We start from the raw sequence: 26866 nt of genomic DNA, 5'->3' as shown, positions 1-26866 counted from the left end.
ACTGAGCATTGGCCTAAAGAGTTGTCCCTCCTAGAGAGCTGAAAGCTTAAGATGCTTCATCATGGTCTAAGCTGAAGACCTAAAGATCAAGACCAAAATTTTCAAAAATATCCACTAGTTATGGATAGCTCAAGACAAATTAGTGTCTGTTAGAAAATGCAGTCCCATTCAGTTACAAAACTTGAATCTGAAAAGACCGTATTTAGGACTTACTCTGTCGATCTGTATTTCCCTACTAGCTTTGTCATCTTTTTGGATTCATAACTCTAAACATCTAATAAAACTCAACCTGTTCCAAGTGTTGGGTGGTCACCTATCTGATAGGCAGCATTTAAAACAAGCAGTGTACTGAGTAGGCTTGCACGGTCTCACTGGGATTAAGTTGTGCTTTCACTGATGTAAATCAGAAACCCAGGAGATTAGATTACCTATTCAAGCTAATTAAAAAAAAAAGATAAGAACTTTGCATAGGACCATATAGCTAGAAGTAAATGGGATTTAGGTGCCTAAATCCCACCTAAGTTTCAGCTTTGATATCTGAGTCCAAGATTGTGAGTCTGGTAGCCTGTCTTTAAAAGAGGCCAGGACAGCATGCTTCAAAGGAAGGTAGGAAAACACTCATGATGGACTACTCCTATCCACCATCTTGTTATTTTTTTATCCCTCCCTGCGCTCCCTCTACTGTTCACTTTTGTGAATTGCAGGTACTCACCTCCGTGCTTTCTCAGCAGCCTGAGCTATAAGCCTGCCTTTCTCCTAATGCGGGAGAACGTCACGCTGAATGCCAAACTGAAAAGTTGAATGTTCTTTCTTTGATCCTAAATTAGTAAGAAGTCGTTGATGTAGCTGGCTGTCTAACAAGAAAGAACATTTGCCTTTTACGGGTCTAAGCCAGTGGGGCTGACACATCTGTCATGGTTTGTCCCTGATTTGGCTGGCTTAGACGTGGTTATAGGGAAAGGTTTTTATCTGTAGAAGTACCCTGATGCATATCTGCCTCAGGATCTTGCTCAGATTAAAACTTCCTGCAGAACTAATGTCAAACCAGGTTTCAGATCACTGCCACAAGCTAAATCGGTTTACAGATCAGAAAGCAGCAAGTACTGGATTTGCAGCTATCAGCTGGGATGATCTGAAGCACAGCTTTTATGGCTGTGCACACATAATGTGCAAGCAGGCAGTGGTTGTGACCAAGAATAAATTTGCTGGTTTGCATGGGTCTGATGAAAAATTTATATGCTTTCAGCATCATGCCACTCTGTCAAATGACAGTCCAGATTGATTTGAAGTAAGTTAAGTTATATAAAGAAGGAACTTGCCTCAGTGTCTGACTCTGGGTTTACGATAACAATACATATCATAAATTGTTGCATTAAGAACTCCTGGTTCCTGTATATAAAATAATGTAACACCTTGTTATGTTTAATGCCTTGTGCATTAAAATGAACTTTCCCGCTATGGTTTAATTTACTCTTGGTTTTGCATCAGGTGAATTATGCTATTGGATAAGAACTTAATGGAAATATGAAGGTTTATTTATTTGCTTTTCTTGATTCCAAGTAAAAGCGGTTTAGTAGCAAAAATAGAATAAACTGAGAAAGTTCCTTCAGATGCTATGGTCTGATTTGGAAAAATGATTCCCTACTCTGGCTTTTGTAGAGTTCTTAGTTTCTCAAAGCTGTAGAGAGACAGGTGCTTAGCTGTGTTAGTGTGAAGTCAGGCAGAAGGCAGGACAGTGTAGCTGGCACCTTAGGGACTATCAAATGCATCTGATGAAGTAGGCTGTCGCCTATGAAAGCTCATGCCTTTTTGAATCAGTTAGTCTCCTAGATACTGTGTAGTACTTTAACTACAGCCACAGTATTGTACAGTGTAAGCTGTGGGAAAGACTAGGGGACTGGGAGAGAAAGAATTGGAAGTTACCTCAATGATTATTGGACATCTCAGCAGAAGACATCATTGCCCTATATATATAATTCTTTTGGACCAAGTTGAAATTGCTCTTTGAAAAGAGCGAAAGGGATTCGGACATGGATGTATCACCGAGTGAGCAGAAACAACCTGAGGCTCCCTGCCCATTGTAGCAGGCATAATCCCTTAATACAGGGTTGGGCAAAATACGGTTCATGGACTGGATACAACCTGCCACTAGATTGTATCTGCCCCATGGCTGCCCCCACGGTACTCTGCATGGGACCAAGTCCCACCTGCTCTGGGCCAAGGCAGCCTGAGCTGCGCTCCCACCCACATCCGTCCCACACCTACCAGTGGCCCCAGCCTTGGTCCCAGCCAGCGTGCACAGCTTTCCAGCAGGTCTGTTCCCACTGCTGCTGCAGCCATCCGGATACCGCTCAGCTCCCCCTGCCTCCAGTGGCTCCTCCTCCTCTTCCCCCTGTTGTGCTGCTCCAGGCAGCAGGTAGCATGGGGAGGTGGCAGCTGCCTTGGGGATGCTTGCCCAGCCAGCTGAGGGGGAAGGTACAGGTAGGCAGTTCCTGTGCCAGCTTGCAGGGCTCCAGGTCCATCTCTTGGCTGACTTCCGCCCACTTGGCCAACAGGTGCAGTGAGCAGCTACCTGCAGGCGGCCAATGGAGCCCTGTGCACTGGGGCTGCAGCTTCCTCCCCAACCTGGCTGGGCACGCGGTGCCTGGCATGTGTCATTACAGGCGCCGCTGCTTCCCTGTGCTACCCGTTGCCTGGGGCAGCACAGCAGGGACAGTAGCAGGAGGAGGTACTGGAGGACAGGGGGAGCCAAGCAATACCTGGGTGGGAGCAGCCCTGCCGGGATGCTGTGTGCGCCATCTGGGGCCAGGGCTGGAGCAGTGCCATCGGTGGGCATGGGATGGGTGCGGGTGGGAGGAGGTAGGACTCAGCCCCATGCAGAACGAGGGGGCAGCCGCGGGGCTAGATGTGGGGGGTGGATGGCACCTGCACCTAAACCATACCGCCTGGGTGAGCTGTGCTGCTTGTGCCTCCTGCCCTGCTCCCTCCATCCCCCTCCATCCTCCCACCCCTGGCCAGCTCCCAGGACCTAGCGTGTGGGCAACACCCCAACTTACACCCCACCCCACTCCACCCACACACCCACCCACCCATGCACACCACACTCCCCCACACCCACCCCACACACATCTTACTTCCCCATGCACACCCTCTGTGCACACACCCTTACCACCCACACACACAATATACAAGAGTAAGACTATTTTGAGCTATTATGTAACCACCTCTATATACACTACTTAAAAAAAAAAATACATCAGGACAAAAATGATTTTTTGAAATAAAATTAAAACACATTATAGATGTTTGATTTTTAGTATATGATTTTTTATTTGTTATAGTGATAGTTTCTGAAAGATTTTATGTATGCAGCCCTTGACAGCTTACCAAAACTTCTTCAGTGGCCCGCCAGCTGAAATAATTGCCCACCCCTGCTTTAATGAGCACTGAGGCTCAGTAATATCACTTGCTGATGCAACATGTATTCTCTACACATAAGAGCCTGAGGCTAGCAGGTGAATAAGAACACCAAGCCTTTGACGCCCCGTAAATTTGGCCAGACACACCAACCAGGAGCAGAGAGGTGCAAATGCCCACGTATGCAGTCCCTCATTTTTCAGGGGCCCAACTCAGGGCTCAGTGATATTAGTGGGAATCTTTGCATTTATTTCACTGGGTGTTGGATCAGGTCTGTGAAGAGTTAGCATTGTATTTGGATTTGCACAGATACATGTGCAAGAGAAAAGAGGAAAGGCTTTTTCACATGTTTTAGTTCCCTGTTGGAGCTGTGCAGGACTGTCCAGAGTTTGGATATAGCTCGGTCAAGAATTTGGGTTGATCCATATCTCTCCTAGTCCAAGAAGCTTGATGAAAGGTGACCAAAGGAATCTAATTTGGTTAAGCAGGTCTTGCACTGCTAGAGTGTTACTGGTAAAGGCTGCTTTCTAAACCCCTGGCATTTTTTTTTCTCTTTTTAGAGATCAGAGGTATGGCCACAAAGGAAAAGCTTCAGTGCTTGAAAGATTTCCACAAGGACATCCTCAAACCTTCCCCTGGCAAGAGCCCAGGGACACGTCCTGAGGATGAAGCAGAGGGAAAGCCGCCCCAGCGGGAGAAGTGGGCGAGTAAGATTGACTTCCTGCTCTCTGTGGCTGGTGGATTCATTGGTTTAGGCAACGTCTGGCGGTTTCCGTATCTCTGCTATAAAAATGGCGGAGGTAAGTATCTCTCTAGCTCCTTCGGATTTTATCTGTCTGTCTGTCCGTCAGTCCATCTATCACTATCCCCAATGTCACAGTGAAATGTAAGTGCTTCCCCTGTATTTAAAAATAATCAATAAAATAACCATAAAAATTTCCTTCCTACTTCCCCAATTGTAGGAGAAGCTGCTTGATTAGTTTATAGTTTATATTCAAGGTTTGTTGCAGAAAATAACACCCTTAAATTGAATGTTGAGCTTATTTTACTGGTACTCCACTTGGACCTCATTTTTAACTTGGAAAATACATAAATTACAGAACTGATACAGACTCATGCGCTGAGCCATGCCAGTATAAATCCAGAATGAATCAGATTAGCAGAGCAACCAATGTATACTGGTGCAGCTAAAACACAGACTTTGGCTGACTATTTCTGGTGTGTGTTAAAATAAAAATAGTACTGTGGGTTAAATGAAACAAAAGTGCATGTGATTCTCATTGCACTTTAGAAAAGCCATGAAAGCATCCTTTCACTTTCATTTTCTAACCAGTCAATTTTTTGATCGTGAGCAATAATACTAGAAAAGTAGAAATATTATATGCTGATACAAAGGTGTTAAATTTGTTTCCTTGTTATGTATATTTACTGTTGTGGTGTTTTTCCGTTTGAATATTACCATTCTCTTAATCTTTATCATATACCATTGTGTTTTCTCCACAGGTGCATTTCTTATACCTTATTTTATTTTCCTGTTTGGGGGAGGTCTTCCTGTATTTTTCCTGGAAGTGGCTCTAGGACAGTATACCTCTGAAGGGGGAATTACATGCTGGGAGAAGATCTGCCCTATTTTCACTGGTCAGTACGTTTCTCTTGTATCATGACATGGACACAGTAACCACATGCTAGAGTGGGGTGGAAAGTTTGTGATAAATGTATAGCTTGGAAATTAATTGCTTAGAAATTAATCAATAATTCTGATTTCATACCCAGTCCTGCAAAATACCAAAAATCTTCCTCTATTCCTGTTGCTTAACACTGTGGTCCCACTTCACCAAAGCACTTAAACATAGGCTTAAAATTAACTGCATTGTGACGCAGGGCATGCATTTATCTGCTTTGCTGAATAAGGCTGGGATTACACATGCCCTTAAGGTTAAGCATGTTCTTAACTGCTTTGCTGAATCAAGACCTAATGCATTAACAAGGAAATTTACCTCTTTGCAAAGGGCCAGCACAAGGCATATATATCAACTTACATCCTCAGATATTAGAGTCTGATCCTAGAGAGAGGTTCCTGTTGACTTCAGTGGGTCAAACCTGCAAAGTGTATAGCTTATTAGGATTTATTGCTTAAAAACCTGCCAGCAGGAGAAGAATAAGAATATTCCCTTCAAGTTCATCGGTTTGTATATTGGCTGACCATCCAATATCAGTTCCTGGAAAGGTAGAATTCTGGGAAACCATAGGACAAAAGATATATTGATTTTGCTTCTATTATCCTGCTAACTGGCAAAAGTTCCAATAAAACACGGAAGAAATTGCACATTTCTCCCTGAATAAGTTCACACGGGGAACATCTACATATGTGCATTTACCGTTCAGTAACCAAAATTATTGCACAGTATCTACATGTGCATGGCCATACTGCACAGTAAATATGGTGACTTAAGCCAACTTGAGCATACATTTGATACCTGCGTCATGTAGGTATCAGATTGATACCTGCAGCATGTAGGTATTAAATTTACGCCCGATTAGTGACTGCACAGTAGCGCACATGTGGACGCCTTACTGCACAGTAACACTGTGTGTGTGGTCTGTCTTGGGACTAACTTTAGTCCCAAGTCAGTCCACACACATTGTTAATGTTCTTTAATGTCTGCACATGTAGACGCCAGCCTATTCCCACTTACTGTGTAGTAATTTACTCCGCAGTAAATTTAAGCCAGCATAAATGCATGTGTAGACATACCCAATAAGAGTCTGGCCAGCCTGTGAGAAAGTTGGAGGTGAATTCTCATTGTGTTGACAAGGGTTGGAGAAGTTCAATGTTCTCTTGATCAGAGTCTTTTATTGTCATATCCTTTTGCAAAAATGCCTTTTCAAATATTATTCTGGACTAGAAACCAAATGCTTTTTGCCATGCAAAAGCTTATCGTTGGCATCCCATCTATATTGTCTGCATGATTAAAATTTGAATGGCCTTCTGTGGAAACATTCAAGAATAAAACTTTTGTAATAATTACACAGATTCTGAAAAACAGCCCTAGTTGTCCTGTATAATTACTAAGGAGAATTTGCCAATGAATAAAGAAATGCTGTCAAAGTTCAAAGAATCATAGAAAATGAAGGTTTGAAGGGACCTCAGGGAGGTTATCTTGTCCAACCCGCTGCTTAAAGTAGGACTATCTTCACAAAGTTCACACAAACCTCCACCAGCCACATGTCACACATGGACTAATTTTAGACAAACCCTGAATGGCTGATAATGCAGGTAGCCTCTGCTTATGAAGAGTGATTTCACAGAAGAGAGATGCACTGCTATCCTGTTTTAAAATTTAAGTAAGAATGGACACCATAAAATGACCTTGGCCTCAGTTCACGTTGGCCACCCTGTTACACTGAACAGAATCTTGTTCCTGGAAATCATGTAAATAAAGGAAATATCACTGAGCGGGCCAGATTCTCTGCCACTGGACTCATTCATAGATCTGTCCAAGTCAGTGGAATTGACCTGTTTTACCTCCGTTTTCTTTCTCGTCTCTGTCTTATTAGGCATTTTGAGCAGGGAGGGGAGAAGGAAATTCTTTTAATATTAGGTAAAAATGTCCAAGGCAACCCTAGAAAGAAAATGTGTGGTTCTCATAATATAACTGTTTGAACTTTCTGAAAGAAGTGGAGCTCTCCAGAATAAATAATATACCGTGTGGAAGCTGGGAGCCCAGTGCAAAATTTTTTTCTGGCCACAAAGACTCATGTTGCAATCTGTCTTGAAGCTGCAAAATACAAAGCAGGTATGCCAGGTGCTGACACAGTGCACATCGGAGTGGCTTCAAAGTGGAACATCTGTGACTTTTTCAGGCTATTTTTTGCAGCCTGTTGTAAGTCTTTGTAGGGCATACAAAATCTCTCACACCTAGTCTCTTTGAGATTCCAGGTTCTGGGAACCAGGAAGGTTTCAGAAGCAGCACTGCTTGGATTTTCTTCATTTATTTTACAATTAGAGACTGGTTCTCCTTGACATAGTGGAATGAATCAGGTGTAATGCCAGCACGGCCAAGTTACACTGGTGTGAGAGGCATCGGGTCCAGAGAATAGCTGCAGTATTTAGTAAAAGCCGTTCCCAGAGCTGCATTCCATCAGCTTCCTGCACACCATTTTAAGCTGTGGAGGACGTGTCCTTATCTGCCCATGACCCTGTGCTTAAAAAACAAACAGGGGAGATGTTTTTATCATCATGTATTGATAGCAGAGTTAAACATTGATTTAATGAGTAATAACAAGCACAAATGGCACAAAGACTACAGCTTTCATCGTACTACCTTTAGGTTTTTCTCATTTAAATTGTTAGACATTTTACTAATTTTTATGTACATTGAATCTTTTATCTGGGGCTGTATTTGTACTGCAGCTGAGAGGTGTGATTGTAGTAGGGATGGGCAGATCTAAGGTTGCTGTAGTCTAGCCCATTTTGGTTACGATAGTGAAGATGCCGCATTTGGGACATCAGCACATGCTACCTGCTCAAGTGATTACCCAGCGTACTCATGCAACTTGCATTGAAGTCCCTGGTGCTGTGGCTTCCCTGCTTTTGGTACCTGAGCTAACTAGATTAAAGCTAGCCCAGGTATGTCTCCCTGTCCTGCAGTCCGACCTCTGATTTCAGTAAGACGTAGCCCGAGGCTTCTACTAATACCGCTGTAACCACGTGCACTAATTAGAGCCAGCAACAAGAGTGGATCTGTGCTTTAGCTGGGAGGTTTTTTTTAAGGAGGTTTGGGTTTCAATTGCAGTGTGTCTTGTACCAGGTTTGACATCCAGAGAATATTGGGACTGAGGAGTTTTCTAATGGTAAATGTTTGTGTTTTGCTTTCTTTCAATTAGGAATTGGTTATGCTTCCATAGTGATCGTGTCCCTTCTGAACGTGTACTACATTGTCATCCTGGCTTGGGGCCTGTACTATCTGTTCCAGTCATTTCAGAGCGTCCTACCCTGGGCTCATTGTCATCAGGAATGGAACACACCTACATGTGTAGAAGACACTCTCAGGAAGAACAAAACACTTTGGATGTCACTGAATGCCACTAACTTCACTTCCCCCGTCACAGAGTTTTGGGAGTAAGAACCTTATTTCTTGGGGTTTTTTTACAGTACTCTAGCTAAAGGATAAGATGATGAGTGAGACTACTGATCCAAACCCCTGGGAGAATTTTGGGTAGGGAGAATATATCTAGGTTGGGTTCCCGCCTGGTTTGGGATATTTGATCATTACAAACAAGTGGTGGCCAGCATTTGGATTAGGTATCCTGGCCAAACTCATGGAGACCAAGTCACAAAAGCAACGTGCTGATTCAGGTGTGACCAAACACAGGTAAGGCCACAATGTCACCTCCTTAATTCCCTACAATTATGTGCAGTGTGAGCTTTTGAGAGCTTACTGAAAAAGGGTGCTGCTTCAAAAATCCAACCTACAATGAAAACAGAAATTTGGCTCCAGAAAACTGCTGTTAAAGTAATTCTGGCAGCATGACTTAATCCCACAAAAGCAAATGAAAGGGGAAAGTCTCGTTGGACATTATTGTTGGTCTTAATTCTTGTGGTACACACATAGAACTGTCCAGACAAGCTTATATGGAGACTTTCTGCATGAGTGCACAGCACTGTGGATGTCACTAAATCTGTTGAGATGACACATGAGATGGCTTCTAATTCTCAGCACTGTGCAAAAACCAGGTAAAATGATCAGAGTGGATGCAGAAGGATCATTTTTCAGTCAGTCAGCTCTTGAGGCCTGCTTTGTTTTTGGAGAAAAGTGAACAAAATTCAATCTTAAACACCCTCTGTTTCATGAAAGGCTGTGGGAATAAAAGAGGAAGGTGTTACAAGTATTGTAGGTAGTGTATACTAATGTATAAAATTACCCTAGAGACCATTCTGGTTTGAAAGGATTTGGGTTTTGTTTTCCAATTTTGAAAAATACCCATTCATTTCCCTTAAGCCAAGCTTCATTTTGGAGCCATTCAGTTAGTTACCAGCACCCTGAGAATAGCAGTTCATAGTGGAAACAATGATAGACTATTAACTATGCTGCTGCATCTCACCCTCTTCCTTTCTTACAAACACACGTTCTCTGTGAATAACAAATCTCTTATTAACCTGGCAAAGATGCCAGCAATTAAACCTGGCAAAGAAAACTGGAAAAGATATTAGCCATTGCCCCATATTGCAGCATTCAGAGATTGTTTTTCTTTTGCCAGCTTGCTGTACAGTGTCGAAGAAGAGCTTGTTTTTGCCAAAACCTGGAATTCATTAGGCTTATGGCTTCTCATTCTCATTTCTCATCCCCACATTTCATGTTACAAACTGTTTTTTGCACAACCTGCTTTTTGAATGGACTGGCCCCTCTACCAACTGTATGCTATGCTTGGACACCAAAAAATATCAGAAAAGCAGGCTGCAGAGGAGGTCTGGGGGATATAAAACCCACAGGCAGGTTCAGAAGAGAGTAATTACTCACTTGGCTTTCACAGATGGTTAATTATTAAGTGTAGCCTTTGGTTCTGTCCCAGCTTGGCTTCTTCAGCCCACTTAAATTCCAGTTTGGCTCCTTGAATCAACTTGTACCTACTTCTGTGTTTTATAAATAAATGTAAGCCAATACCTCCCTCAGGAATGATATCAACACTAAAGATATCTGGCATGTGTTAAGTTTGGAAAAATAATCCTGGGAACGGTGCTGAAACTTGTAACCCAATGTCAATGCAATAACATAGGGCACATCTACACGTCGCCCTACAGCGATTTGGTGACATGCTAGATTGCCATACAGTGACATAGTGATCACGCGGGTCTACATGTGATCCCCAATGTAGTGGCATGCTCCCCTGGGATAGCCTTGTGGAAGTACTGTGCCATGCTTTTAATACTCCAAAAGGAAGTACTAAAGCACGGTGTCATAGCAATGTCACCGTACAGTGACGTGTAGACATGCCCATAGAGTAGATCTTGGGTGATCCAGTTATTTCAGTCCACTAATGACTGGTGTAACTGGTAGAGTGCTACCAGTGTCTTTTTCAGGTGCCTTTTGCACTATTTTTTAAATGCTAAGAGACAGATGCTTTCCCAGTTTGGATTTCTGGGTGGTGAGCTGGCTTCTCCCAAGACAAAGGGGTGAAAATGGGATTTGTTAGAAGGTGTCTCTGGAAATTTCACATGACGTCAAAGAGACAGGACATCTGATTGGCAAGCCAATCAGACTAGAGGTATCCTGAATGTGTCTGAAAGCCTCCCTGGGTCCTAACTCTGTGTGCACCTGCATCTTGGGCCTACAAGACGTTATTCTGAAAATCAGGCCCTTGTCCTTAGCAAGCATCCGGCTAGGAAATTTCTGGTCTGAGTCATATTCAAGTTTGCCTCGCAGTTGTCAAGCAGTTATAGCCAAACAGAAAGTCTCTGGTGCTTCAAGACTAGACTCTGTCCTGTGTTTGAAGGAAGCCATACTGTTTAGTGGCACCACAGTCAATACCAATTTAATTGAGTTGTTTGTTTCTAAAACTAAATGCCCTTTATAATGTGGCAAATGGAAGTGGCTCATCAGCACTGCCTGGTAAAGTTGACATGGCACAGAGATAGTCAGTCCTATTGGTACATTAACCACTCCAGGCTGAATGACATGTGTCTTTCCCAGTCCCACTGACCATGCAGCGCAGCTGGGCATTTTCATTCACTCAAATTAGCGCTCTGTGCAAATCACATGCTTGATTGAGCGGCAGTAAAAGGAGTTAAGCAGATCTGGCTCTGTCTGAGGGGAGTTGCCTTTGAGAGTCACATGTTTTACAGCTTATTTCTTAAGATTTTATTTTAAAGGATTACATTATGTAGTTGCTGGAAGACAGTGGCAGGATAAAAGACGTCTGACTGTCTGATGCTGACCCAGTGTTTATGAATGTTGGGTAATCAGCAGACCTTGTTCATCTAAATGTAAGAGAACCTGTCACATGCTCTGGCACATGAGCGGGTGGAAAGAAACCCCAAAACTAAACAAAATCCAACTTAGTTTTGTCTGCCAAACATAAGTTTTAGAAAATTGCTTGCTCCATAATACTCCCTTTGGTAAGTTTCTTGTACAGCCAACTGCAGCATCGGTTACTATTGCCTATTAGTGGTACATTAAGCAGCACTTCATCTCTTTTGCTATGAAAGGTCCTGTCTGCTTTCACATGATTAATTGACCTGGGACACTCTTCAAGGATTGCATAACTGCCCTCATTTTATTTTTATTTACATTCTGGAGCCAGTTACAACTTCTGTTATGCCAGTTACATGATCCACTTTACTACTCCTTTTGGCTCTATTAATAAGGTCCAAGACTGCTTGTTTATCACTGAAGCAAATTCCCAATTTGTTGTATTTGCTATCTCATAGTATTTGATGTCAGTGGTATCCCATTGAATGCACGTATCAATGACAGAATAAATCATGCAGGAATGTGATTAAATTAGTTCAGTGAGCTAAATTGTCCTGAGTTTCAGGTGCAAGCAGGCTTAAGGGAAGGAAAAATGGAGATTTGTATCACCGAACTACGGATCAATCCAGCACTTACTCCTCCCTCGCAAGGAATGTCAGGGGTGTTACAGATCCAGACTGAGGGGCTTCTGCTGCAGACACGTGGCTTTTGGTTTACAGCCTAACATAATTTAATGGTAACACTGCAGTGACGAGTACTCAATTGGCTCTTTGAGGCATTCTGCCTTGGTAGAGGAGGATGGCCCAGGACAGCAAGGGAGGAAGACAACTAAAAAAAATATATTGAGCCCTTCACTGCTACTAAATAAAGAGCAACTTAACTGTCCTAGTCAGGGGAGCATCTACCTGTGTGCTTCTGTGGAGTAAAAAACTCGGCAGCAAGGTAGGACTTGTATTTCCAAGTACTCCCCTGCTGCAGAGTTAATTAGTTTCCTTCAGCCTAGAAGGGGCGTACATGTAGACGCGTGACGTTTACTGCACAGCTAATCAGTCAACTGCACGGTAAACGTCTTGTGTAGACGTACCCAGCGGTTTCACTTTTTGGTCCATGACTTTATTTATATTTCCTTTTGAAAAAAATAATATTATTGGACACGCAAGATAAAAAGAAAACATAGAGCTTCCTGTTGTGTCCTCTCCAAGTTTTGAAAATACTTTGTTGGTTGTGAAGCCTCCGCCTGTGCCAGTAGGCTGCACTAGCACGTTCTTTGCACTTTAGCCCATTTGGGAGAGGATGGCTTCTGACCCTCATAGTTGGGTGAAGACAAAACTCAGGAGCAGTCTTTCATGCAGCAAGTCAGTTTATCTTAGACCTTGAGCAACTTCCTACCATTCGAACTCAGTCAAAACGCTCTGTGACTATAGAGAAAGTTTTGCCTGAGTGAGTACATTTTAGTCTGCTTGTTTTGACAGGAGCTCTGCCTAAGTAAATAGGTAGAAGAAGTCTTGGTCTTTTGTGTAGACGATGAGCAGGGTAAATATCAGGTGTGACCGTTTCCAGTCAGTTTAGAAAATGTTAACAGCATACCCTTTGAGTGTGTATGCTGAAGGGGAAAACAAGAGAAGGAAATAATTGTAGTTAAATATTTTCACCTACCTGTGGAAACTGCCGAAAGAAATGCAAAAGAAAATATTCCTGTGATTTTGACGGCCGTGTTCTTACCTCCTTCACATCCACACTAGAGTAGAAGTCTGTGTTTGTTTTTTAACTTGAACGACCAAGTAAAGTTTACCAAATATCCTTGGGTTAGCAAAACAAGGTCTTATTCGTGATGACTTTGACCTCCCTTGGCAAGCATCACAAATGTTTTTGTGCACGTGAGCCAAGATAAATGGCAAGGGCAACAGAAACTGTAACAAAGCCAGGCTCTGCGCTGCAAAGCACACGTCTTAAGGCATTCATTTCTCACCCTGTTGTTTCTGATCCTCACAAGGATAGCCACAATAAGAAAAAAAAAACAGTACAGTATAGCGTGGCCTTTTGGAACCAGACACCAAAGGTGATATAGACAATTAAGTACTCGGTGACTTCAAGGCTTTTTTAATAGAGCTGCTGGCTCCCATCTCCATGGACAGCAATTCTAGTAAATAACCTTCACATTTGCAACTTGTTTATATGATCATTAGCTTTCAGGAGGATCTCAGGTCAAGATGCTGTATTGTATTGCACATTGGCCTGGCAACAGCTAGGGCAAAATTCGGTACAGCTTTATTTATATGAGCACTGCTGACTTCACTCCAGTAAATGAGTATTCATAAGATTGGGACATTACAGTGCAATCAGTTCAGCCACTGTTGTAAGTGAGAGGATTGTACTTTCAAAGAGCATGAAAAGAATGGTGATTAACTGGTTTCTTGTCTTTGTCTTGCATTGTTTTCTTTGTGTGCATTAAGGCACAACGTACTGAGCTTGTCCTCAGGAATTGAGGAAGTCGGTGTCGTCAAGTGGGATCTAGCACTGTGTCTCCTTCTTGTCTGGGTGATATGTTTCTTCTGCATTTGGAAAGGAGTCAAGTCGACCGGGAAAGTAAGTGCCCTGTGTCCCCCTATGTAATAATTACCCTAAATTATTGGCAGCATAATGATTACTAGGCAGCATATTTCTTAAATAATGTGAGGGGCAAGGGTGATGGCTTTTATTGGATGAACTATGTAGTTGGGATAAAATTTGACAATCTTTCAAATGCAAGGCATTCTTCCTCAGGTTTTTCCTGCATAAATAACTAATGGCATTACTCCCCTGCAAAAATTGAAGAAGCTACAGATCTGACCGACATTGGATAGTAGTGGCTAGTTCCATACTTTGGTTGCCTCTTTGCCAACTGGATATGTAAAATATGGCATTAAGAATCAGATAAATGCATCTTAAACACCCTTTTAAATGGATGCCAAAATGCTGCTACATATACTGGTAGGGGTGCCTTAGACCTTCTGGGCAGTGTGTCCTACCAAAATCATAATTCTAAACCCCTGTGCTTTTAATGCATGCCACCCATAAAATCCAAGTGTAGTCTTGGTGAAATACTATTGAAATCAGTGGAGTCACATATAGAGATACATTTAAATAAATAGAAATTACGGTATGCTAAGCACTTTAAAAAAAAATCTATCCACTTGCTTAGGAGCTTAATAGAAGTCTAACTTCAAGGTCTTGCTATTTTAGCAGTACGTTTTTCTTAGCAAGGATCTCAGTGAAATGTGAGAAGTCCTGGTCAACAAAAATTATATCACCGTCAGTATTTTAGGTACCTGCTCAAGGTCACAATGATTGAATGTGCTCAGAATCTGAAGCTATGCGTGCAACCATTTTTTGTAGAGTAAGAATCTTCTTTTGCTCTTCTTGCCCACGCCTGCATCTGTTCACTTTCCAAGATGACACCTTCCCAAATGGTAGTAATGATGTGGTACCTTAACCATATGCTACATACAAGAAACAAAGTGCAGGAATTCCCACCCGGTTGCTTATAACCACGATGGATAGCATTTATTGCTTCTTTAAACCCATAGTAATTTTGAACCACCATTTCTGTCTCCCTTTGTCATGGAGCCTCATCATTAAAGTAAAGCTGGTGTATTATTCTTCTGGAGTCCTGCCAGTTTTAGCCTCAAAGAACAGCTTTCACACCTATAAGTCTGTGCTGACAGAAGGTGTTTGTATTCCCTATTCTCATCAATTGCCATGACCTATTGAGTTGTCTTGGCAAGTGCCAAAATGAAAGAGAACGCAGTAATCTCTCCAGCAGTAGCAGAATGGAAATGTGCATTTCCTCAGTACCTTTTGTGATCATGGTATCTGTTTGATTTACAAGTTAAGGTAGTACCAAAGAATTAACCAAGTTTCTTAATATACAGAAAAAGACAAACCCTTGCCTGTGATGAACGAACGCAATAGAACGAGTAAGGGCATATGCAACCCTTAAGTAGGGGAAAGGGACTCAGTGGGCATGTCTGCATGTGCCCCGAAAATTACTGCGGAGTACAGTCACACGTCTACACGTAGTTACTGTGCAGTAAGGCACATGTGGATGCTTTACTGCACAGTAACCCTGTTTGTGTGGACTGACTTGGGAGTAACTTTACCCCCAAGTTGGTACACACACAGTGTTACTCCGCTGTAATGCCTACCTGTGTGGATGCTAGTCTAAAACCTGCTTACTGTGCATTACTGTGCAGTAAGTTACTGCAAGGTAAATTCATGTGTAGACACACCCAGTGACTTGAGGATTTGCAGTGAACAGAGAAACCTCTGGGCTTTACCAGGAACTTTCATAGGTTTTTCAGGACAGAACTCAGTAGCTGAACATCTCCCTGGCAAGTACATTTTTTCAGCCATGATGGATAAAACATCAGTGTTCCTTTTGAATTCCAAACTGCCATACACCTTAGGGGTAGAAGAGAGTGCAGGATCTTTCCTGCTTCCTCGGATATCCCTCTATTGTTCCTGTAAGTTAACCCTGAGCTTCTTTAATTAAAAAAAACCAAAAGAGAAATATTAAAGAAAAATCAAGTAACCAATAAGTTCTTTTTTCCCCTGAAAATTAGGTGCATCTCTTGAAGATAATGATTTAAAATCTGCTGCTCTGTCTTATTTGAAATTTCAGGGTGTGGTCCAAGCCCACTGAAGACAATTGAAAGACTCTTATTGTCTTAATTGGCCTTAGATCAGGTTAAACTGAACTACAGGACTCAAATATATTTAATCAGCCTATTGTTTTCTTTTATAGATTGTTGTTAGTAACACCTTTTTGCTTTCCATTGGGTCAATTGCCCGCAAGAGAGAAAAAATCTTTTTTTTATAAAAATTTGCAGCAGCATATTGAATAAACAGAAAAAACATGAAAAATAGGAGTTTTATCTATTTTGTGTAGAACACTGGAGTCTAAATGTTCCTCCAAGAATTGCATGGGATTTCATACCCTCTCGTGTGAGGTCCACATTGTACTACTGAATTCCTGCGAAGGCATACATACCCTGCTTGTTGAGCAGCAACGATTCTTATCTATCTATCTATCTATCTATCTATCTATCTATCTATCTATCTTTGATTTATATCTATATCTATAGATATATAGATATAGATATATATCAGTCAAATCTATAGATAGATATAGATATATATCAATCAAATCTATAGATAGATATAGATATAGATATAAATCAATCAAATATATATATATATATATATATATATATATATATATATATATCAGTTGTCTATATATTTAGATTGATTGATTGTATATATATTTAATAAATCTTTCATAATGTATATAAATAAATCCTGGTCCATGAGTCTCACGTCTGCTCTACAAGCAGGGTATGTATGCCTTCACAGGAATTCAGTGTTACACTGTGAACCTCTCTACAGGGTAGGAAATCCCATGCAGTACTAAAGGATCATACAAAGCAAAAAGTAAATGCCTTTTCCAAAGCTTTCATCTGAAACTGGGCTAAAGTTAAATTAGTTTTCGTGTCAGTGCAAAATATAACCACGTTCCAAGAGGAAGAGGGAAAAACACATAGATGAAAAGGTTTCCTCTAAGTTTTATGAAACCAGACTGGCTGTGAGAGTTATTATGGTGATGCTGGCTTTGATTTCTCCTGGATACTCTCAGAGGACACACTTAAAAAGCAGATGATGCCTCTCAGGAGCTTTGATGTGGTTAAACAAATTCTGATAAACAAAAATATATTTCAAACAAAGCAGTGGAGCTGTCATGTAAAAGTGCCTGGTGGAAACATCTGACTGCATTTAAAAAAGAAAGAGTAAATCCCATTTTGGAAATCAGAGATTGTCTGACAGGGTAATGTTAGGGCTTGTCTGTGCAGGGGAAATTGGGCAGAGAGCCTACAAGAGTAGAGGAAGGCCTGATCAGCAGAGAAAGTGATGTCTTAGAGCTCAGGAAGCCTGGGGATAAAGTGAAAATGGGCAGAAATCCATCTGAATTAGACTTTCAGAACCTAAAAAATATTGAAGAACAAAAGTTCTTCAGCCATAGTCATTAAAAGATAGCAAGGAAAGAGAAAGGTAGATCTCCTGTGAAGGGAAATACGAGGAGAGGTTAAAGATAATTTAGATATGCCCCCCACCCCCAAATCAATACTTTTCCTCAGTTTTCTTTTACGGATTAGTGTGCTGAATATGGGGGCAAAAAAGCAAGATGGCGAATGGCAATGCCATTATGGAAATTGCTGTATTCTGGGTGGAAGGGGACTGGATTGCCTTGCCCCAGTAATTCCTTAGGGATTGGCGCATGAAATTTCAGGTCTGGAAGTAAGGACTGTTAATAAATCTATCAAGCCAGTGTTGCTGCTAGTTGGCTGAAGAAAAGAAATGCAGTACCTATATTTAAGGGTGAGGGAAAAGTGATCAGGGCAACCATAGGATTGCTAGTCTGACTTCAGGAGTATCCAAACTTTAGGACAAATTTTGAATTAAAGGCTAATTAAGGACATACAGGTAGGTAATAATATTAACATGGATTTACTGACGTGTAGATTGTGTCAGAGTAACCAGCTATCTCACTTGGATGAAGTAGCTGATTTTCCAGAAAAAGGAGACGCCATGGATCTCATTTATTTCAGTATCAGTAAACTGTTGAATATGTGCTACATAGAAAATTATGTGTTAAGGGGAAGGTGGAGGTTGATATAATAATTACAGGGACATTATTGCAGTTCCTCAAAGATCAGGTTTGGAAATAACAGAGGAAGAGAAAGGTGTGGAGGTAGTTATCTATGAGCCATCAGTGTGATGCAGCTGTGAAAAAAGTGATGCACTATCCTGTGATGAGTCTCATGAGGTATTTCTGAAAGTGATAGGAGAGTATTATAATCCCATTGCACAAGACCCTGCAGAGATCTCATCTGGAATAGTATGTACAGGTCTGGCCACTCATGTTAAAATAGGATGAATTCAAAATGGAGCAAGTATGGAGATGGCTGGGTTGTGCAGGGAGCCAAGCTCAGCCGGGGACAGCAGCAGGGGGCCAGGTTCCCCCCCAGGTGTGCCCTCAGCCCAGGACTGGGCACAGGGACAGGGGAACCCACCTGCTGCTGCTGTCTGTGCTCTCTGTGCATCTGCTCCCTACAGCCCTGGGTCACCCTGCACCCCGAGGCATAAGTAGAGAGGGTGAGTGGAGGAATGGGAGGGCAGGGAAGGGGAGGTGGGATTCTTACCTGCTTCAAGGATCTCATAAAAGTCCCTGGTTGCTGTTTTCACAATGTGATTTGCCCGTCATGATGGGGAAGGAGAGGCTGGGTGCAGGGATGCACCTAACCCTGAAGCACTTATTGCTGTGCCTGCACCCCGTTTTAAAAATCCTGGATCCACCTATTAACAAATGGGTATAAATTTAGGTTGGAAATTAGAATAAATTGGAATAACTTCATAAAAGCCCTAACTAGTTTTTTGATGGTCAGTCAGTTCATGAAAGGAATTATATGATCTGTTTTCCTGCAGAAGTAGGAGGCTAAATTCAATGACACAGGAGTCCTGTGTGCCTATGAGTGGCATAACTATTCTGGAGAAACTATTCCACAGTCGCTATTTCTAAATAGCTCTCTGTTTGGACACCCTGTTCTGGAATTAACTCAGTTATTTCAGAACAGTGTGTTCACCAGAAGGGGAAGGGATGGGGAAGAGGAGTTTATTTGGGCATAGGTAGATTGTAACACGTGAGTTATTTGAGAGGAGCTATGTCAGTCTAGGTAAAGAAGCCTTTGACATTTGATGTTGTGAACCTCCTCCCCTCAGTAGATTCAGTCTTCAGTGCTCAGCAGTTGCACCACACCTGGTGCCTCTCTTGAGGAGTTTGCTAGGTGTCATTCAATACTTGAAATGTGCATAGATGTCCATGGGAAAGGAAGGCATAGGCATAGGCACCTCTGGTAGGTGTGACATGGAGCCAAAACATGAGCAGACTCACATCCTCAGATGGAAGATTCAGAAAAGAAAAACAAAGTACGTTGCAGGGGAAGCTTTAACTCATCATTGGCAAGGTTATTCTTGTGGTAAAAGCAGGCAGCAAGAGGCAAACTCAGGGTTGTGATGGGTAGCATGAATCAGAAGGAAGTCCTTTGTATTCTCCTTGCCTGGATACAGATAGACACTTGAGCACAGATCAGGAGAGCCCCTTGTCCTTGTATTTATCAAGATTTGGGGGAAACAAAAACCCCAGTCACATGCTGGAAGCCGAGAGAACAGGAGAGTGGGAGATAGCATTAGCTGGAAATGGGCAAAACCAACCACAAATCTGAATCTGATCAGTTTTTTGAATATCAGTTGGATTTGAATTTGAATCCCAGGACTGCCTGCAGTTTGGGTTCTGGGTTGAAAGGATCCTATCCACCATTTAGCACTAGTGCATCTCTTGTGCTTCTAAAGTAATTGGTAAAAATTATACATATCATTGCTTTGTCTTGGCAGGTTGTGTACATCACTGCCACATTCCCATTTGTTATGCTTCTCGTGCTGTTAATCCGTGGTGTGACCCTGCCTGGCGCTGCAGAAGGCATCAAGTTTTATCTATATCCCGATATCACACGATTGGCAGACCCACAGGTATGATAAGAATAGCTGGGACTGGGATGACTCCACAACTCTGAAACAAGATGGGACACAAGGTGGTGGAGGGTGGTGGTGCCAAAAGAGCAGTAGCTTTTTTTCCCCCCATGATCTTTCTGGGTTCAGATCTACCATAACCGTCCATGCTGAGCTATATTTTTTCCCATGTATCTGGTTGAGAAGTTTATTGTTAAATATGTTAACGCCTCTTTCCATGCGCGTGTGTGTGTGTGCGCGTTTGTGTGTGCATATCTTTTTGTGTCAAAGGACGCTGAGGCTGTAGACTGTATCCAGTAATAGACTCTCAGCTTTCTTGTTAGGCTCTGGATAAGGTAAGGGAGATTTTTTTTTTTTTTTAATGAGGATAGTTTTTAGTGTTGAAGGGAGACAAACTTGAGCTTCAGAAATGGAACAACAAGGAGCAACCGTGAGTATCCGTATCACTCAGCTCCCACAACTTGAGAGGAGGAGAGTGGGGGGAAAAGGGAATAGAGTAATGGAAAAATGAAAATGCTTACACAAGTAGAAGCCAACAGTTTTCTCATGCAAAGACACAGGAGAACAGGTGGGAGACAATTGCTTAGCACTGAGTAATGGGAATTTTACAGGCTCTGACTAGAGAAAGAAGGGAATCTTCCCAGTCGTGCTGCTGCTGTGGCAACCTGTACAGTTCTGCCCACTAGCTCTTCCCCCACCGTGATCACATGCAGCATGCAAAACTCTCCAAATAGAAAGGCAAATGTGGGGATGAATCTTGGTCTGAGAAATGAGGGAGGTGGGGCTTTCTTTTCTGCTGTTTCTTTTTTAATGACTCTCTGATTTAAAGCACTAAAATGCTGGAGCCATAGAAATAACTAAGCAGAAAAAGTGTCGTTGAAAGAAAGAGAGTGAAAGTACACTCCAATCTTGCCTTCTTTCCACCAGCTGTTCAGACATGCATTTATTTCTTTCCCTGGTACCATATAATTACAGTGATTTGTTAGCCCTAAGCCTTGTGCCCAGGGTGACGACTGACAGCACAGGAAGGATTTGGATTCAGATTAGCTCAGTAGCTCCCTCTTCATGGCAGCAGAGCTTGCTTCACATGTAGGTCATCACGGACTCCTTATCAATAGGATTTCACCTTCTTCCCAAAGAAATCCTTGTGCATGTGTAGATGGATGATGCTGGCAAGCTTGGGGAGAACAAGCAGTAAACATGTTGGAAGAGTGCTGTTGGGATTGGAGTAGCAAGCAGAGGTATATGGCTCCACATAGCCAGACAGAGATGGATCCAAACTTGAGATTTTCTTGCTATGATGATATTGAATTTTGTATGCATTTTTGTACCCATGTCATTAGGATGATGCTGAGGTTAGAAACAACATTGCTTGTATATATTTTTTATTTTTTAAAAACTTGTTATATTATATTCACGTCTTCTTAACCTCTGTGGTTTTAGTCCTTGCTCATGCATTGAAAGGTGGGGTTGGGGTCATTTGAAAAACTGTTCACATTGATCACATTTGCAGCTTAGTGACTCTATAGGCAGGTCCTAAACGAAGAGCATCAAATGGATGCACATGTACATAGGACTCTTACTGTTGCCTCTACATGATCTTAGCTCTTTGGAAAGCCATGATCAATTTATGTTACATGGTGGAGGAAGCATCATTTGAGCAGCAGAAAGACTAGACTAGAAGCTGCCTTTTGGGAAGGGCTGTTTGGATTGTTGATAGCATTTGAGGTTTTCTGGTGGGCTCTGTTACTAATATTTTTTTTTCCTTAAAAAATGGTCATTTTTCATGTGAGATGCTCTTTTCTTCCTCTCGTGCCCTATTATCTGTCTCAATTGAAGCAAAATTTTTTTCTCTCTCTTTTTATGGTGCCTATTTTAAATGACTGATTGCCTGTTTTGAAGGTTGCCATGCGGAAGTACCTGTATTAACAGTTCTTCCATCTTTTCCTTTAGGTATGGATAGATGCAGGGACACAAATCTTCTTCTCGTATGCAATCTGCTTAGGAGCAATGACTTCCCTGGGAAGCTACAACAAGTACAAATACAACTGCTATAGGCAAGTGTCCATCCAAGGGGGTTTAGTGTCTTAGCTAAATGATGTAAATGAGTAGGGACAATGGGCTAATTTTTTTTTAATTAACTTGCTCCATGACATATGTGTGACTTAGGGACTGTTTGCTGCTGGGATGCCTGAACAGTGGTACCAGTTTTGTGTCTGGCTTCGCAATTTTTTCCGTCCTGGGCTTCATGGCACAAGAGCAAGGGGTGAACATTGCTGATGTGGCAGAGTCAGGTACGATGGTATTGGTGGCAGTGGTGGTGGGCACTGCCACCTAGTGTGTGAGCAAAGTGATGCAGACTAAATCAGCCAAAATCTAAGAAATAAGAACAAAGAAAAAACTATTTCCTGTAATCATCAGAAAAATAAGTACATTCACTTATTAGTTTTTGCTTTTGTGTAGAACGGTAATGGCTAGCTGGTGATTATATGGCTTTAAACTTTCCTGTGATTAGTGTAGCAGTCAAACACAAGCCTCCAAAGCATACTAATAAATTGTAGTTTAGATTAGAGTTAAAATAACTGCACCCGTTGTTGTCTAGAATCCAGAAATGTCAGTCAGTTTTGAAAAGCTACATCACTCCTCTTGTCGCTCTACCTTTATTTTGACAAAAATGCTACTAGCCATGTTCTCTGTATTTTTCATTTCTTCTTCAGGCAAGCATTGTAGTAGAAATAATGTCTGGGACTTTCAGAACAACAGAGTTGAATTAGTTTTCCAAATTCCATTCAAAGGCAATGGAAGCTGGATAACCAACTCCCTTAGGTTCCTTGGAAAAACTCAGCCATCGTGACTCCAGTTGTTGCAGCTCTATACATTTTAGGGAATCTCCAAGGTGAGGTTGATAGGATTGTGAAAAGTCCCCTCTGAAACTGGTTATATTGCTTCCTCAGTGTCCATTGATAGTCCATGCAATGTTCAGCTGTGCATAGCCCGTGCAGATACATGAGGCTAGATAGACTACATTTGTCTGGATATCTCATCTCTACAGCATGTGGGCAACTGTGATGCCCTGTACGTTGTCACAGTGATGGCAAACAAATGTGCCAGGTTAGATCAGGATTTCCAACCCCATGTGCTCAAAAATCAAAAGTCAGGCCCCCAAAATCATGTGATTGGCTTAAAAGGCATGAAATTCAAATGATGGCGATGATAATAATTTGCAATGCCTTTTCTTTCCTGTGTGATTTTTGAGCCTCTGGGGTTCATTTTGATCAGGTTCTCAAATGTTTCTCCAGGCTAAAAGCTTTTTAAATAAGCCAGCTGAGGTGACTTTCTAGTAATTGTACTGCTTCAGGAGATTGATCTTTAAGAAGAAAACAACAAATGTCATAAAAACGCATGATAAAATTATGAGGCTTGCTCTTTCCTAGGTTCTTGGTGTAAATTACCATGACTCTTGAAATCAGCTGCCCAGTGTGCGACCCATAAAGATCATTTTTATTTACATAAAGGAAACAAGCTAAGGCAATAATCTTGAGGAATATGTCCTAACAAGCAGAGCGCTCACTGTATTAATAGGTCACTTCTAAGAATTTTTCAAACATTTGCCTATATGACTTTTTCCATTAGAAACAGTTCTCCAGGTCTTATTTAAAATGTATTCAAGATCACACAAATTCTAAATCACACATCCGCTGTTAAACCCAGCACCTTTATCCTGGTGTTTGTCATTTTTAAAACTGCATCATTTCTGAAACAACAACAAGAATTATAACAACAACAGGAACAATAATAAAAAACAGCTAACAGCTAGTTCTTAATAGTGTTTTTATCAGTAGATTCCAGCATCATTATCCACATTTTATAGATGAGGAAACAACCACAGTGTTTGATCAGCACTTTATTTTGAAGCATGTTTCCTTGCAAACATCTTTAGGTTTTTTGGTTTGATTGATTGTTTTCAGCCCAAGCCAGTAGAGGTCAGAAGTGTAACTGATGGCTGTTCATTGGATTACACAGCATAATTTTGTGGTTGGAGGCAAGTTTCTAATGAATATGCATCCATATCACAAGAACCGCTGTCAAAACTGCTTCTGATTATTACATTTGTTACCTTTCTAACCAGAGCAGCTAGGGGCTGACTAAGCCAGGAAGGCTAATCTATCCCTCTCACTCCTCCAAGATGTGATGACAGCAGCTGTCCAGACTATACCTGTTCTGTGCCAAAAAGATGACTTCACTTTTTGAGTGAGGCTACCTGACACCAATTACCAGCACACAGAATTTTAATTAGATCTGGATTGTCCTCCTCAGAATAAATGTTGCCCTTATGTTAGCAGTATGCAAATCTAGGCCTATTCTTCCAGGTAGGAAAATGAGAGAGGAGCAGTGAACGTTGCAATCTGTGAGGTGAGGAGCATGCCTCGATGAGCAACGTTGTGCGTTGACCAGCGAGATTATTCCTCCATTGTTTCCTCCCGGACAGTTAAATCGCACATTTGCCTTGCTTACACTTGTGGTGCTGTTGACTTCATTGTTGCTACTTTTGTGAGTCAGGTTAGCCCAGGTATGTTCTTTGGAGCAAAACCTCATTATCACACTGCTGCATAGCAACTCCATCTGCCAGATTCATCCCTTGTGTAATAGTCCTGAAGTGAATACTCTCCATGTAGGATATGGGTAACTTTCTATATATGGTAGCTACTCCTATCCTTGAATGGGAGAGACACTCAGTGATTTCATTGAGTTACACTAGGGTTGAATTTAAGCCCTTGTTGCAAGTGATGCCCAAGTTCCTGCTTTTTTAAAAAAAGTCCATTTTTCTCCAACAATGTGCTATTTTAAGAAATGGCTTAAAGCCAAAGAAATGCAACGGGAGAACAAGTGCAGCACAGGGAAGTCTGGCTAGTCTGTGCTGGATTTGTCTGCATATGTGGCTTTACTGCATCTGCAAATACATCCCAGTGATAGAGTAATGTCAAGCCTTCCTCATTTTAACACCATTTGCAAACTGTTTTGGATTAATCAGGTCTGACTCTTAATGCCTGTTAAGCTGACAGAGAAGCCTTGTCCTCCATATTGTATTATAGCAAACTGTCTGCTATCCACAGTTGGGTCTGCCCACTGGGTATCTTTCCAGCTGTGATTTGGCATTTAGTCGGCACCTGGCCAACAAAAGGACTGTGATTATTGTATTGCCATTCTAATAAGTTTTTAACAACAGCCATGAACATAGTGCAGTTGATCAAGATAATTATTCAGTGGAACATAGCTCCAAATTAAATACATTTTAAAATTATTTACATTAAATCAAATGGATGCTAGAAATGTGTTATTTCACATGGACATTTCTTTTTACATTTCAATATTTGCCTTCAAAGGAAAATTAAAAATAGCTCAGAGCATAGGATGCTTGCCATTGGAAATTAACACTACACAGAAACACTTTCACTCAGCAATAACACACACGCATTCAGAGAGGGTAGCAGTTTTACATCTGTCTCATCATTTGCGCAACCTGATGACATATGTAATATAGTAGAAGTTGTAATTGAGTATTCAGTTTCTACCAAGGGAAGCCTGTTTCCTGGAATTGAGGGACAAACAAAACCCTGGATATTTTAGAGACTCGGCTATTTTTTAATTTTATTTTTTTTTTTGGTGCCTTCTGTCACATAAAACCTTAGATGTGTTTCATTTTAAAAATTTCACGCAATAAAATTAGTTACTCAATTGTTGGCTAATTTGTTTTTATTTCTATTTGAATATTTCAATGACTTAAATTCTTTTAATTAAAAAAAAAATCACCTCTCTTCTCTCTCTCTTTCTCTCTCTCTCTCTCTCTTTAAATTCTTTTCCTCGCTCCTTTTTCCATCTTCCTTGCTGGAAAGGAAAAGTGGGAGGTAGGAAGAGCATCAATAGAGATTTCTCATGCAGGCTTGTGGAGAGAATTCTACCCCTGTTCTTCAACAGCTATAAAAAAAATCTGTTTCTTATTTAAAAAAAAAATAAAAAAAATGATGGTTTGAATTCATCCACCAATCCTGCAAGATGCTGACATTCTAGTCCGTGGTTGCCTTAAACACATGAACAAAAAAAAATCAGACAATTTCCACAGTTCATGAAAGCCAGAAGATGGCAACAAGCCTCATATTCCCAGTGTTCCTGTCTCCTGCCTGGAGATAGCACGCGCACTTTACAAAAGTTCCCACGAGTGATGGCTCAGAGCCATCTGCAACCTGCCTGGCATCACATGGGAACTTCTGTGAAGCAAAACACGGGAGAGCGGCGCAATGATGCTCTTGTGTGGATGAGTGAGATGTCAGCTGCTAGTGGCTGGCCAACAGATAAGAGAAGGAACATACTCCATCAGTTAGCTATGGAAAGCCTCCTTCAGCTTAAGATAGGAACCTGTGTTTTCAAAAGCATACAGGCCAAGACAGTAGTCCCATCTTTGTTGGTGTATACAGCTTGTGTAGTCTGGCCAGCAATTTTTCCGGATTGGCAGGACACATATTTGTCATGGTAGGACTAAGAAAGACCAGCGGCATAGGGGAGCATGAGTGAAGTGGCTTGGCATTAACAACCGGAAGTGTTTTTTTTCCACCCCACCCCGCTCTTCCATTATTAGTAGCAGTATTATTTCCAAACAGTAAGAGACAGGTCCATAGCTGATGTAAACAGAAGTAGCTCTGTGGCATTCAACGCTGTGATGGTTTACAACAGCTCAAGAGCTCAAACCAGACTTCAGGTTGGTGCGTTTGGGTCCTGGTTTTCCAGAAGGATAGGCCAAGCTGGCTACAGTGTTGAAGGTCCCAGAGACTCCGAGAGGCAGCATCCTCTTTCGATCTCCG

General features: G+C 41.6%; 1 protein-coding gene across 5 annotated transcripts in view; it reads left to right on the top strand.

Moving 5' to 3' along the window:
- SLC6A6 (solute carrier family 6 member 6) overlaps positions 1-26866 on the top strand; it is a 70502-nt gene that overhangs the window by 25573 nt on the left and 18063 nt on the right. For all 5 annotated transcript variants that reach the window (XM_059715670.1, XM_059715668.1, XM_059715667.1 and 2 more), the window contains 7 exons: positions 3978-4217; positions 4921-5055; positions 8305-8539; positions 13841-13973; positions 19875-20009; positions 21963-22066; positions 22179-22303. In XM_059715670.1, coding sequence (XP_059571653.1) covers positions 3989-4217; positions 4921-5055; positions 8305-8539; positions 13841-13973; positions 19875-20009; positions 21963-22066; positions 22179-22303 — 1096 coding nt within the window. In that variant the 5' untranslated portion in view covers positions 3978-3988. The remainder of the gene's footprint in view (positions 1-3977; positions 4218-4920; positions 5056-8304; positions 8540-13840; positions 13974-19874; positions 20010-21962; positions 22067-22178; positions 22304-26866) is intronic.

This window comes from Alligator mississippiensis, chromosome 12, assembly GCF_030867095.1.
Source record: "Alligator mississippiensis isolate rAllMis1 chromosome 12, rAllMis1, whole genome shotgun sequence".
NCBI classification, from domain to species: domain Eukaryota; kingdom Metazoa; phylum Chordata; order Crocodylia; family Alligatoridae; genus Alligator; species Alligator mississippiensis.
This window is presented reverse-complemented; position numbering and strand designations above follow the sequence as displayed.